Source organism: Pleurodeles waltl, chromosome 8 (assembly GCF_031143425.1).
Source record: "Pleurodeles waltl isolate 20211129_DDA chromosome 8, aPleWal1.hap1.20221129, whole genome shotgun sequence".
Classification (NCBI taxonomy): Eukaryota; Metazoa; Chordata; class Amphibia; order Caudata; family Salamandridae; genus Pleurodeles; species Pleurodeles waltl.
In genome coordinates, this window is record NC_090447.1 from 88,035,345 (window position 1) to 88,051,232 (window position 15,888).

The 15,888-nt window shown below is 41.3% G+C and overlaps 1 protein-coding gene across 1 annotated transcript in view; it reads right to left on the reverse strand.

The window, feature by feature from the left end:
* PGM2L1 (phosphoglucomutase 2 like 1) overlaps positions 1-15,888 on the reverse strand; it is a 522,422-nt gene that overhangs the window by 142,338 nt on the left and 364,196 nt on the right. Inside the window, exon 11 of the mRNA XM_069203801.1 lies at positions 12,130-12,259. Coding sequence (XP_069059902.1) covers positions 12,130-12,259 — 130 coding nt within the window. The remainder of the gene's footprint in view (positions 1-12,129; positions 12,260-15,888) is intronic.

Below are 15,888 nucleotides of genomic sequence, written 5' to 3' on the forward strand. Positions count from 1 at the left end.
TGCATTTCTTCAAGATATACATCGAAGGTGACAACATTACTTCACCATTGAGAGGTAAATTCATTACATCATCCTGCATGTCACTTTGTAGAAAACAAAGTTAGCAACCAACCATGTCAATGCATTTGCAGAGCTTTTAATCACTCGAGATGTTGTTAGCTAGGTGCTGTTTAACTTTATGTTGCCTTATTCCTCTACCAGTCAAAAATCAAACTGTACAGCTGTCAATTTATAACCACTTTCACAGATTACAGCATAACTTTACAGAGACGGTGCCAAAACCAGTTAGAAGGCCGCAGCACGGGTGCAGTAAGAGCAGTCTTGCAGCTTGGTTTCCAGTTTAGGTGCACTCTCAAACAAGATGGGCTCCTAAACCTGTTCAAGGCGGTGATGTGTGTGTGCTGGTGCAGTCTCTTCACAATGCTTGTGAGTTTGTTGTATTGTTCAACTGAGTGCTGTTAGCAGAGTGGACCATCCTGCAGGAAGGAAGATATGGAAAAAGGAACAGGTCCCACACAGGCTTCCAGAGCATTAACCCCACTTAACTCCACCAGCCTGCTTTAAAGGCTTCGGACTGCTCTCCTGCTGCTTTAGGACAAATTTACTTCAGATAGTCGCCTGTCTCCTTATTGCCATTTTTAAAGGAAAGAAATGACCTACCATAGGCAGAGCTCTTATGAGTTCCATGCATGACTAGCTAATCCAGCCCAGGATTTTTTTTTTACTTCCATGACTTGTAGTCCTGGTATAATAATAGGTAAAAGCGTACTAAAAATCCCAGCATGAAAATAAAGTACTGGATGAGCTTTTCACACTTGTTACTGGGTACATTGAGAAGATGGCCGTGTGGGACACTGTATGTACTGCAGCAGCTCTGTACCGATCATAGGGTAAACAAGTGCAGGCGATGCAGTACACCACTGTAAATATATCCATGACATGTGTTACTTAAGGTTTCCCAGCCTCCTTTTAGTATCTGTATAAATAAATAAAACATCAGAGGACCAGGGGGAGAATGAAAGAGAATTTTTCAGCAAAGGAGAAGCCTGAGAGAGACTCATTGGAGGCCCAAAAGGAAAGGGATAGAACAAATACATGTGAGCAGGCCAGTGGCAGGTTTGGAAGCAAGGGAAGGAAAAATACAAGCGAAGGGTGTGGGGATCAGTAGGACCCACAAAAAGCTAAACGTTCAAGCATGGGAAGTGATGTCAGCACGAGGAGCAGTAAAAAAACAACATAGGGTTGGGGAATTCATATTGCTCGATGCCTAGGACTTATTATTTTATTTGGTGACAAGGACAAGAAGTTTCCAGGTTTATTTTGTTCCCCAGACCTGTAAGCTCAACCCCGTTCAGCACAGACCTCTTGCTGCAGCACAAACCCACTGGCTGCTAGATAACAGTGTCACTGTACGGATGTGACAAAGAGGACTTTTTGCTGCTAAGGCAACATACCGAGCTGTGTATATGATTTTCAAATGTGTATATGTGGTTAATTAATGCAGAGCCTTTACACTTAGGGTTAACGCTGTTAAGAAATAAAGTAAGCTGTAAACCGAGCTTGCATTATTGGTTCTAATATTTAAAAAAGCATACGCAGGTTCCCAAAGTTTCATTATTTGTGGTTGCCTGAAATGTTCCCAACAATTCCCTTTGTTGTGTGCAAGCAAATAACTGTATCAGAATAGAAGCAACATTGGTGATTTTATTTTGAAAGCAATGTACACAAAACACATGTTTACTACGTGGCAAAAACTTGACAGAGGTTGCAGACATTTTTGATAATCTATTGTGCAACTTGTTCGTATTCAAGATAAATTGTACCCAAACAATATTTGTAACTTTAAAACAAAAAGCAGCAAGGTCACGGCCAGCTTTGGTTAACTACAGAGCAATGTTTAACCATGACAACAAATACCAGTTCCTTAAGACAACATGTTTGATGCATCTCAATATTCCACTAATAAAAATATAAATTATGGGCCCCATTCTAAAAGAGAGTCGGAAAAGTGTACGTGTAAGTCTATGATATTCCACGAAAGAACAATAATGGTTTTCAGGCATTCACAAATGTTTAACGCATATTCCTAACACACTTATATTTATTTTCCTCCAAAGGTAAACTAATTTTCCCAATGAAGAAACTAGTTGACCTGCTCCACCATGTTGTTCTTGGGAAGGGGAGGGGTGGAATAATACCTGCCTTAGGAAAAGCTTTACTCCTGCTGTGGTCAAGAGTACATTTCAAATCTATTCTAGGACAGGAAGGGGTTGGGGATGGTATCATGAATTCTCTTAAACATGTAAGTTGAAGTTCTGTATAAATAAACAAGTAACCTCCCTTCGGAAATGCTCTTTGTGGTAGAGTCTCTAACAGCAGATACATCAGCTTTTGATATGCCCGCCAGTGTTAGACTGGACTCAGAGAATGTCAAGCAGTACCACTGCGCGCTGAGTGGTGGCGCCATGCAGTTCTGCGTGGATATCACTCCACTCTGGACATGGACATGACAAGCGGGGCCTGTGGAGCAGTGCCTTAATCTGCAACTGGCCATGGAGAAATATGTCAAGGTGATGAGAGGCTTCATCCACTCAAAGGAGGTATTGAAAGGCTGCCTTTCCTTGACAGTGCTCGGAAAATACCCTGAGCTAGATAAATAAAGATAAATAAAGGAGGAAGATTACACTGGAAATCGGACACCTATTGACTCCAGGGCTATTTCCAGAGTAAAAGAGGCTTTTTGGGACAGGCAAGGCAAAGTCCGCCAGGCCTTTGTCCGTAAGCTACTATTACAATCCAATCAATTTGACACATTGGTGTGAGCCTTATCTTTCCCAGTTTTCAAACTGGAACCTCAGGTTTTACTTAATAAGCTTATTGCACTTTGTTGCCTTTGTTCTGAACATTGTCTAGGGAGAACCACTGCCTAGATCAAGCTTCTCCAACGAGTAGCTCGTGAGCTACTGGTAGCTTTCCATCTACCTCTAGGTAGCTCTCCTGTGTGCAGCCCAACATATTAAATTATAGGCTTTTGATTGGAAGAAATCATATATATATATATATATATATATATATACTAAAATTGAAAAGCATGTATACAAAATGAAAATGTGTATTTACAGATCGTATGCTGATGTTTGAACAGAAATGGTTGAATTTGCAAAATATATTTAAAGCTGATATTTGAATTATGAATTTTGAGGTATTTGGGGGCTCCTGGCTCATATTATTTCATAGGCATCAATGGCATTTCAGCTATGGATGTTATGCATTACCCATGTAGAGGCATTTTAAATTGACAAATCCTTTTCAACATTAGAACCACTAACCTTCCCTGACGCACTGAGGTGATTACTGCTGGTGATCTTTGGTCCGGTGGTCACTAATGTAATCTTGACTGATGCAGTCACTATTACAATGCTATTAATAGTAGCATGGGGAGATTTTCATTGAGCATAAGTAGCTCTGATTGCAGAAAAGGCTGGAGACCCCTGGCCTAGATGATTGTGCCATAACACTGCCACTCAAACCACCTTGCACTTTATTGTATTTTGCACCATGTATGCATATCCTAGGAAGCAATTTCTGTGTCTTTTTTGCTTCTTCAATAAAAACTCCCATTAAGAGGCTTTTGATGGATTGCAAAGGCTGGGAAATCAGAATATTTGCCTGGCTCTGGGAAATTGTGTTGGTCTTTTATTTGGGGTTAGAAACAAATATGGTTCATTGCAACCTTGTCACCCTTGTCTTATCAGTATTTTAGGATCTGATCCCATTTTTTACTTTTTAAAAATTTCCCAACTTGTAACTCATCACTGGAATGTATTAAATGTAGTGACATCAATGAATCAAATTGAATTTTATCTCCATTTTATTTAAGTGTTTTGAAGTTTGTAATGCGGTCATATTTATAAATGTTATCATCTAGACTTCTATGGGCGTGATCGGCTGAATAAAGTTTTTGTGACTTACTGATTGACACCTAGGGCCCTATTTAGACGTGACCAATACAAGCTAACATACATTGCTTTCTGATTTGTCTGCATCTTCAGACATGGAAATCCAATATCCAGATTGGTAGCAACCGGTGTGCAGATTTCTAGTTGGTACCTTATTAAATGAAAAAAGTCCAGCTCACAGAACTGGGACGATAGGAGAGTTGGTGAGGAGTGGCATTTTCTTACTTTAGCCATTTGATTCCTGCTGCCTGTCTCTCACTTGTATGGGGTGGGTTGCAGCTGGGCTTTGTGTATTCCCCATAGACAGTCACACTCAATGGTAGCTTAGGTGTGCCTTCATGAGCCATCCACATCCTGATGTGTCACCCTGGGCAGAATGGGAGGCTGTATAGGCTGTAACCTGTCCCCACACAAAGGGCTCTATAAGCTCCTGCAGTGAGCCTGAAGCCAGAGCAGGGAGAGCAGGACCTTTGTGCACTTCAAAGACCTGTCCTTGAAGTCTCTCCCACTTCAAAGGCCAAACTGGATATTAAGTACTGAACCTCTGACAACACCAAGACTGACCACTTCTGGACCTGAAGATTTCCCTGCCAGGAAGAAGGACTGCCACTCTGCTGGGCCGCTCCTCCACAAGGAACTGCTGACCTGCTGTGCTGACCTGCTGCCCTCTTGTGTGGGGAAAGAGAACTGGAACTGCAACCTTCATCTTGAATCCAAGACCCCAGAGTGACTCTCAGGGATACTCTGCTAGCCTCCTGATCTGAGCCTCAGGAACATAAGAGGCTCTCCACAGCTTCTGAACCCCTCTTTAACAAGCTCCTGACCCCCAAAAGAAGGCTCTCAGGTCCTGGGAAGTGTTTTTTTTGGCTCCTGAAATCAAGCTTCTGGGCTCTTCGAGACCGAGAATGGGACATTTCGCACCAGAACCGCACCACTCTCCCAAGGATTTGGCGTGAGTCGACGTAAGTTTGTCTTTTCACACAGCAGGTATCACTGCTAGCAAACTCCAGGCTCCAGTCTGCCTGTGACGCCAGACCGGCTGTTCACGCTTGCGGGTCAGTGATGCTCTCTTTGCTGCCAGCAACCAACTTCCCTGCAAATGGGACTCTTGGCACAGTTCTTGAGAGAGTAAAACTTCAGCAGGACTTATCTTGAACTGTTTCCGACCTGTGCTCCATCACAGGCAGCCTGAACTTTTGGATTTAACCTGGTGTAGCACAACGAGATATCCCCAATTGGTGATTTCCACTTTTAAGCATTATATTCCATATTAATTGTTAAAAATTCATAACTCGGGTTATACTTTTTTGGATTTTTGTCATTTGGTCTTGTTTAGCTAATTAAATTAAGCTCTATTCTTCTAACCTTGTGTGGTGTTTTCACGGTTTTATTGTATAAAGTGTTGCGCAACTCCTTTACACATTGCCTCTGAGGTTAAGACCGACTGCTCTGTGCCAAGCTACCGAAGGGTGAGCACAGGTTCATTTTAGTGTGTTTGTGACTTACCCTGACTAGGACTGTGGTTTCTGCTTAATCTGGGTGCATAACTGTGTCAACCAGAAAGCCAGTTTCTAAGATTGGTGATCAGCCGTGAAGATAGGAATTGTGTTTGTTCAGTTCTGTGGAGTAACTTGGTGTACACTACCATTCCATACCAAAGACCAATTCAAATTATTTTCAACTCTCCCGGATTAGTATTTTATTTTTTCCCCAAATCAGGTGAAGGAACTACATCTGCACCTGCAAACATGGAATTTGAGCTAGCCAACCTTGAGGGTTGTACTGCAGCCCAGCTCAAGGATTTCGGCAAAGGACTTGGGCTTCATGTAAAGAGCACCAAAAATGACTAAGTCCGAAAGTAAAACTTTAACCAAGGCTTCTCACTCAGTGTATCCGAGAAGAATTCCATTGCGGTCGGCCTCAAATTGTGACTTGGTGCTTGTTTAGCACAACCAGATGTCCCCGGTTAGCGCTATATGGTTTTATGCACTAGAAAGCAATTTTTTTTATTTAATCTTTAAAAATTAATATCTCCGGTTCCCTATACTGGATTTTTTGTGTTTTGGTGTAATTTTAAGGATAAAATATTTCCTATTTTTATACATTGATGTGCGATTTGTGTAGTGCATTGTGTCGTACTTATGTACTGTAATGGTGTATATGAATGCTTTACATACCTGTCTCCTAAATTAAGCCTGCCTGTTCACAGCCAGCTACCAAGGGTTGAGCCAAGGGTTAATGTATTGAGAACTTGACTGGATCTTATGTTGGGGTGTAGCCTAATTGTTAGTGGCAGGTTAGATTATTATCGCTACTAATAATCCATCCTCCAGCAGCAAGCGAAGCCAATACCATCCAAGAGTGAAGTCATTACTCACAGATAACAGAGGTGGAGTTTAGCTTGCTAAATATCGGTAAGGTTGATGCTGATAACATGGACAATTTGTGTATCAAGGATATGGACGTAATCCAGCGGCGGCTCCTCCATTATGGCAGAAGAGCGTCACCACCTCCGCCAGCAGAGACAAATGAAAAATAAAATGACAATAATAGGTTTATTATCATTTTATTTTTCGTTAGGAGTGGAGTCTTGGGGGCGGAGCCACACAAAGAATGGGGAAGGAGTGGTGGGCACTGTGGTCAGTGCGCTCGTCGGTTTGGCCGGCTGTCTTAGGATGGCCAAACCGACATGTGCATTGACATCTTTCCAACACAGCTGCACTGGATGGGTGGAGAACAACAGCAGGCACAGACTCCCAAGTACCCCTTGGAACACAAAAACAGTCTGCTACGTCCAATCCGGACGCTGCTCTCATGGGTATTACCGGCCGTAGGGGAGCCTCAGTCTGTGCACACACAGCAGAAAAGCGCTGAACGATGAGCTGCAGGCAAGTTCTTTCGTTTTTGTTTTATTATTGCTCTGCTCCCGCCACGCTGCCCTGCTACCTTTCCCTGACACTAGCCACTACTGATGTACTTCCTTGTCTTTCGCTCAAGAATCTTAATAAGAAACCTAACCAATATCACAAAGGGAATGTAAATATGTACACTTAGTTTGAAGTCATAACCCGTCACCATCAACAGGTACCCCATGAAGTAGAAAACTGACTATAACTAAGAGGGAAAATGCAAGAACTGTTGAAATATCAGTTCAGATAAATAGTGGTAGCATAATAACCTAATCTTCAACAGAAGCAACATGGTTATAACTCCCTGCATCACTGGAAAGCAAATAAAAATATAAACAGAACAAGGGAGCACTACTGACAAATATCTCGGTACCCCTAGCTCCTGATAAGCAACAACAGGTCTTTTCCATCTATGAACTCAGGATCTAGAACAACATTCCTAAATACATCAGAACCGCCCAATGCTCCTCCAGTTTAGAAAATAGTTTAAGACACACCTCAAACACAGTCCTCAAACCAGCTCCCTCTCCTACCATTTGTTGACTTTTTACTAATCTTTGACCCTGTACAGCGCTGTGCTGCACTTTAGCGAGGTTCCAGATATTGACATACCACATACATTTTTTAACATCGTGTGGTAAAGAGAAATACAGTAAACACTTTGAGCCAGAATTCGGGCCTCTCCCGGAATACTGGTGGCCTACGTTCCAAAATCAAAGCTTGAGGTCCGTGGGACTGCTTCCTGGATTGTATGGATTACTGATCAAGACATTGCATTCTAACTCTACTGGAATACAAACCAGGCTCAAATGACAGAACATTCTCATTAAGGATGACCCAGAAGTGGAATGGGTGACAATAATGGAGGCACATGATATAGTCATTCAGAGATCCAGACTCAGGTTTTTGAATTTCAAATTCTTCATTCGTGGTATTGGTTCCCCAGTTGCTTTTTAGAACTGGGTTCATGCTGCACAGCGGCATAGTGCACTGCAATGTTCTGCACATCTGCTGGCATTACCATGATACGACCCCATATTGGCAGGCACTATGGACAGAAGTGACAAGAGTACATGAAGTTTCAGATATACCAGGCCTTTACACTCATTCCTATAGGGGCATGCCAACTAACGAAAACAATATTGACTTATCTTTTGGCACATCCTTGGTTTCCCTCTTGCCATGTTTCTTTTTTTTTTTTTATATCTAGGAGAGAATATGTTCTGACATCCAGTTGGGTACCAGTTTTATTTTTTTAACTCGCCACTCTATCTCCTTCTGTAAATTGTCTACGAGAATGCACTCTAGGGAAATTTGCTGCAAGTCAGCCAGCTCTGGGACATACCCATGCTGTTGATTTAGTACATGGATCCTATTGAGATGATTGTTCAACCTGGTAAGAATCCAATAGCCTTCTTGTTGAATTCAGCTTTAGAAATCTGTTTTGCTCCACAATGCTGTATTTTTCTTTGTTCAACTGGAGGCACTTTCTTGTGGTATCTTCTAAACCTTTCAGGGGTAGGATTGGAAGACAAAACACGGAACACCAGGAAAAAGAGACAATACTCCAGAGAAGGCAATTTCTGTTTTCTGCCTGACAAATGGAACAAATATAAACTAAGTAGGCAGATCACTGATCTGTTTGGGACAGGGTTTGTGTACTACTAGGTATGATTGTACTCGAGTTTCTGTCGAGGTAAATCCAAGGAGTCCTTTTTTTTTTTTCTTACTGCTTTTTTTTCAGGTAACATTTTATGACTCAAGAAGTAACACGTCTTTCATCTAACATAATGTATGTTTGAAAAACACAAAGTCACCCTTTGGGACACCTTGTTGCTAAATAGCAGATGTTTATTCAACTCGGGTCGGGCCCTCCGTAAAGTACTCACAGATGTATGTGCTCAAAAGATCCCAGAAGTAGAGGACCTTGGAATGGAGTTATCAAACCTGCGACTGGCTATGAGTGGTAGTGTTGGCCAGTTGGCAGCACACAGCCCAGAGTCTACTTTACTCAGAAATGGCAGTTTCCATAACACAACAAAGTCAAGAGTTTTATTTTATTTTAGCCCGTTTCTTCGCCATGGACACAGGAAAACTATCAATAAAACGGAATCCATGTAAATTAAAAGGCATTAACTCACTGGACTGAGGTTTCTCATATGATAAAAGCAAGCACAGACCACATTCTCCATCTGCTTAAGAAATCTGCTTGTTGTCACCTGTCTATCGGGTGATGACTTTTGTTAGCAGGTGCTAAGAGGGACCAAAAATAAACCTGGGTCTCTATAGAAGGGGAGACAGCTAACACAGAACACCACAATAAGAGGGACAACTCCACAGAAGGCGCTTCTCTGCTTTCTGCTTGGCATATGGAACAAAATGAACTAAGCAGGCAGATCACTGATGTGCTGTTGGGGACAGGGTTTGGGTACCTGTAGGGATGATTGCACTGGGGCTTCGCCAAGTTTTAAATCTAAGGATTTTTTTATTTTTTTTTTACGTCTGGCATTAGTCAAGACCTTCCGATTTTACTAAAATATGTATAATATACTTCAGCCACCTCTCTTCATCCATTGGTCTGCTAATGTGTCATTCACATTTTGCTACCGTTCACTATAGCATGGGGCAGTGGGTCAGTCCACTTAGGCCAGTGGGTAACTTCACTTTGAGTGACTCCATTTTGCTCTTTCACAATGAGCACATCCACACACAAGCTAGTTCCCTTCAGTGCTAGTGTTTTTGTTTTTCCTTTGTAATTACTTTAGTGTTTTCTTTGTGTTTGAGCCTGATGTGATAACAGGACACTTCTGATGCACGTTCAATCTTCATCAGACCCCATCTCCTGCCAATGCCATTGTAAATTGCTTTTGGAGTGTTCTATTCTGACTGCTGCGGTTTCCTTTCGCAGCATGCCATATTGTGTCCATCTGTACCTGTTATGTATTGTTATACTCTTTGTTCACTTTTTCCTTCTTTTTTCTTTTTCCTTCCTTCTCTTTCTCTCTCTTGTCTTCATTATTTGCCTTCTTTCATTCATGCTCCCCTTCTTTCTTGCTCTTTGTCTTTTTCTCTCCTCTCCCTTGTTTCCATTCTTTCTTTTCCCTCTTTTCTTTGTCTTCTTTTTGTCTTGTTCCCCTTTCTTTTCTTACTATTTTCTCTCTTTACTTCCATTGTCTCTTTGTTTTTACTTCTTTCATTCCTTCTTTTCCTTATTTCTCCATTTCTTTCTTTCCTTTTCTGTCTTGCCTTCTTTCTTTTTTCCTTCTTTATTTCTTGCCTTCTTTCTTCCCTTCTCCTTTCCCTTATTTTCTTCTTGCCGTCCTTCCTTCTTTCTTTCTATCTTTCCTTCCTTTGTTCTGTTTCTTTCCTTCATTCCTTTTTTAATTTGTTTGTGTCCTTCCATTGTGCCTTTTATCTTCCTGCCTTCCATATTTTGTCCTTCTTTCCTTTCTTCATTTTCTCCCTTTCTTACTTCTTTCTTCCCTTCCTTCCTCTTTCCTTTTGTTTGTTCCTCCCTCCCTTCCTTTCTTTTTCACAGGCAAAAGACTTGAAACCAATGCCAGACTGATTGCATTTTTTAGGTCAGCGATAGACCAGACCTTTTGATTTTATTATAATTATGGGTATAACAGTCACATGTAGGTTTCAGCCAGACTTCATCCATTAGTCTGTGGTTGATGTCACTCACTTTTTTCTTCCACTCACTCCAGCATGCATTAAGGGGCACTTCAGTCACTGGCTGACTTCACTATGAGCTAGGGCATGCCACCCTTTGGCAAGGAAAACATCCACACCCAAAGTAGTTCCCTTCCGTGCCAGGGAGTACTATGGTAATGTGTATGTTTTGTTATTTTTACACTGAAAAAAAGTTTTTGCCTGTTATATATATATATATATATATATATATATATATATATTGATAGACTGAGAGCCTGGCATAGTACCAAACAACAAAGTTTGCAAAAAACCATGACAAAACAAGAATTGTCAGATGGCTGGCAGCCAATGCCAGGACTATTGGCTTTGTAAATTTTTGCTTTTTACATCAGCTTTTCTGGTCCTTCATGTGGTGCTCAGTATAGCAAATAAGTTGCAAAGAATGGAGTGTGCAGCAGAATTAGGGACTTTGGTATTGTTAATGGCATGTGGGACTTTTTGAAGAATATTTTTCACAAAACCTGAATAAAGAAGAAATATTCACAAATATTGCACTAAGTTCTACCTACGTGATGTAGACTTTTAAAGATGACTTTAAATGTCTCTTCCCAGTGTTTCGGAGTGATAAATCAAGTACATTTGAAGAGCACACATTCCAGATTGGTTGTCTTGCATCATGTTCTTAACATCAAATCTCATACATCAACACAAGTTAATGAAACAGAAAGCAATGTTTGAAAAAAGTATCAAATAGAAATAAGACGACACAATTCCATAAGTAAAGGCATTGGCATCATTTTAAGACCATGTCCCCGATAGCAAAGATTATTTCAAGAGAAGATAAATACTTGGTGTTAAAATGAAATAATTGGTATAAATCTATGAGAATATTGAAAGGGTAAGGTTCAGATAGATTAGAAACCCACTGAAATCAGTAGTTTACTTAAAACTCAACAAAATATAAAGACAAAGGCCCTCATTATGACCCGGTCAGTCACTAGACCTCCAGGGTCACCATTGCGGTCGAACCGCGACATTATGACTGTGGTGGAGCCGCCATAGTCCGACCGCCGACACCGCCACCGCCAGGTTGCCGCCAGCGGAAAGCATGGCTGTCTCAGCAGTTTCGGTGGTCTCGGCGGTTCTAATCCTCCTGGGCAGCGCTGCTTGCAGAACTGCCCTGGGGATTAGGAGTCCCCTTTCCGCCAGCCTTTGCATGGCAGTAGCCCTGCCATGCAAAGGCTGACGGAAAGGGGCTCCATGAGGGCCCCTGCACTGCTCATGCACTTGGCATGGGCAGTGCAGGGGCCCCCATGGACAGCCCTGTTGTGCTTTCCACTGCCCGAATTACGGACAGTGGAAAGTGCAACAGGTGCTGCTGCACCACCCGCACTGCCACATTGGCGCTAGCGCCATTAGGGGCCGGCGTCAATGTTAAGGCCCTGTTCACCGCAGGGCCTGCGGGCAGAAACGCTGTTTCCGCCCGCCGGCCCTGTGGTGAACCCTTAATTAGGTGGGCGGTGTTCAGGCCTGATGGCGGTATGAGTTTGGCGGGCAAACTCGTAATGGGGGGGCAAAGTGCTTAAAATGGGTGTACAACTTACTTTTCATAAATGTTAGCGAGCTGCTGCACAAGGGTCAAGTTCCTTTCTTGCAGGTAGGATGCCATTTCAGCAGTGACAACAGCAGCACTCACTCCATCTTTATCCAGTACTGCTGTTCCACACATGAACCCTTTAAATAAATAAAACAAAACAATGAACAATTGGAACTTAACACCATAATCCACAGTGGGTGGCGGAGTCTTGAGAGCAATCAGCACAATTTCAGGGGGGTGGAGCACATCTCCAGAAGGTCTAAGGACTATGACAAGAAAAAATAGGACTTAAAGGAAGGGTACAGTTGAGTAATAAGGGCATTAACACTTCTATCTAGCCTTACTTTCCTAATGTTCGGTTAACATCCAAAGGAGTTAAACCAAATATATTACATTTTATTAGTTTTCATCAATACGTATTTTGCTAAAGAAAACTAAAACAGTTCACAGGAGGAAAACAGTACCACCCAGTATTTCCAATTTCAAGACAATTGGGGATACAAAAAACAAAAACAAAAAAAATCAAGCTAAACTGCATGCACTTTCATCGTTTTGCTATTGGGTACTTGTGAACAGCATGGGTTAGTAGACATTAGCTACTAACCTGTTACTTTAGATCTCGATTGTTGTTATATTTGATAGATTTACATGCTTGAATCATTCCCCATTGTTGAGGTAGGTGTCTCATGTAGCCCTACAAAAGAAGTCTGAGAGCATAACATTTTTGAAAGGCTTTTAGATCGTGTCACATTTTACCTAAATAACATCAATATAAAAATTCCAAAGTCCCATCTCGGAGACCACCGTATCTTATACTTCCAGCAGAGGTGTGAAATGTATTATTTACTGAAGATCGAGACTCATACAAAGGGAGGAAGGAGGGCCACATATGAATCTATGCAGTTGTCAAAAATAAGATCTAAATTTATCAGTAAGCAGCTTTGTCCTTTGATCTTTCATAGATTCACATACTTGAAAGATAATAGCGAGCATTATCACGATGATGGAGAGAAGAACAGTATGGCTCACAGTGATCTAAAAGATGATGAACTGCTTCTTGTCCCACCACTGTTTCTCTGTCACTGCGTTCACGTAGTAATGTTGCATGAAGGTGTGATGATTCGTCCAAGCTGCTCGGCAAATATTAGTAATCTGTACTCCCTTGTAGGGGGCCGCAGATTCTGCCATTCTACTGAGTAGTAGTTTTCTGTAAAAGAGGATACCCACTTTCATGTGACAGGAAGAACCCATCTCGAAATTCCTTGCTTGATAAAGGAAATCCTTGCTTTTAGGGAACTGTAATTATGGTTATTTACACATAACCGCTTTTATCTCACTGACTCTACTAGTTGAGGTAACGGCATGCAACTGTGCCAATTTCCTGGAAGGACGTCCTTGAAGGATGTCAAAGATGTCTGTGAATTGGTTCAAGATAACCTTTCATAAATTGGCATAAAACTGTGTTAAGTTCCATTTCATTGAAGGCTTTCAGAACCTGTGGGACCATATTGAAGGATGTTCAGTGACAAGATGTACCTTTATATGGCTGCATGGTGAACTTTGAGTGATGTGTGATTGAGTCCTGTGCATGCCATTTCTAGCAGCTATGGCGGAATTTGATGGGACTGTACAGAAAACTGATGCAACCCTTTTTGATGAGCCTAAATGTAAAACACTTTTCATTTTATGACTATGTTTTATTACTGGACACGGCTCTAGCCTTTACTAAAGTGACTTTGCAATTTACTGGACGATCTCAGAGCAAGAATTCATGGCAGGAACCACGCCTAAACTTGCAATGACCACAGACTATGACAAAGGACCTATATGTCATTTCTGCTCCTAAAATTTGCTTGTGATCCCAATGGAATGCATGGTAAGTCTGCTAACTGAAGGAGGTCCGTGAACCTATAATGTTTGTGCCACATGTGTGGTGATAAAGATCCTGCAGCATGTTTCCCTCTTCACTTTTGCAATGACTCTTGCAATCAAGGGTAAATGTCTATGACCTTGCCATCAGAAACGCATTCCCCCATAACCCGTTTATGGATGCCTCCTTGAGAAGAATTGACATTTCGTATTTGTTTCATTGCGAAAAGGTCTAGCTTTGGCTTTTCGCATGCTTTCAAAAACATCTTTAGAAGATTGTCATTGAGTTCCTATTTGAGGCAGCTCTAATATGGGTGACTCTGGTAGTTGCTCGATTGTTGTCTTTCCAAGGTAAATGCTCTGTATTATTAAAATTTTGATTGTTCTCGCCCTCTGCCATAGATGCAGAGCTTCTTTGGACAGTGTTGAGACCCGGTGACTCCCTGTTTGCTGGCATAAAACATTAATGATGTGCTATCCTTTCGAATTACCACCAAAAATGTTGTGTAACAGCTTTCTTCTCACACAATGAGAAAGGAAGGAGTTGTGTTTCTGGCCTAAACAAGGAACCAGAAGATGTGTGAATTTGTTCTCAACTTAAAAAAAACTAGACATGTACGATTTGCATGGGAGTAAAAACAATAAGAAATGGGTCACAAGGTTTTCACCTGTAAATGTAAGCACAGAAGGCAGATTTACAAAAATAATATACAACGACCTCCATGAGAATATTCTTGCCATAGACATATGTAGTGTTTGCAGCTTTTTGGTAAGCCCAACACACACAGACAGCAATAAAGCACTAAGGGCCAGATGTATGAAAGCATTTTGCATTCGCAAACGGTGCGAATGCCCATTTGCGAATGCAAAATGCCATTTCAGAATGTATGAAATACATTCTGAACGCAATTTTAAGGAATCACTAAAATAGCGATTCCTTAAAATTGCGACCCTGTTTAGAGAGTCGCAAATTACGACTCTCTAAATTAGAAATTGCAAATAAGGATTCCTTATTTGCGATTTCTTAGCACATGTATGAAGCCATTCCTAAATGTGATTTTGGCATTTAGCAATCGCTAATTACCACCAAGTTGAACTTGGTGGTAACCATGTGCAAAATTTAAAAATGCATTTTTAAAAATTGTACATGTAAAGCACACATGCCCTTTTGGTATGTGTGCACCTTACATGTTCCCAAAAAAACTTTTGGGGTGCAGGAGAGGGGGCCTTAGCCCCCCAGCACCCTGGAGTTTTAATTTTCCAAAATTGCGATTTCTGGTTCAGAAATTGCCATTTTGGAAACGCAAAAAATTTGCAGATACCATAGCTGCGAATGGGGCCGGTATCGCAATTTGCGAATCGGTAATAGCATTTGCGATTTTAAAGAAATCGCTATTACTGATTTGCAAATGTGATACATGGCACTTTGCGAGTCGGAATTAGCGATTTCTTAAAAATCGCTATTTCCGAATCGCAAAGGGCCGTGATGATACATCTGGCCCCTCATTTACAATGTTTTGCACTGTTTACAAACAACGTATCAATTGATAATGAAAAGCTTATTAATATATATAAAGAATCTCATGAATATAATTTGGGGGCAAATGAAAACTATTTATTTTTTTAAAGCTACCAAAGATTCTGAGTTTAGGAAATGGGGGACATTTGAACCACTCTGAATTTTGTACTGTCGATAATGGCAGGTAATTCTGAGGACGTTTTATCAGGAAGAGTATTTTTTGTGGACAGTGATTTAAAAAGAGGAATCAAAAGATACATAAAAGCAAATTTCCTACCATCCTGCAGTCCCACACTTCTCACCTGAAAATGCACGCCTTAAGTATGGATGGCTCTATCCCCGGCACCTAGTTAAACACATCAACCCGAGACTTTTCTG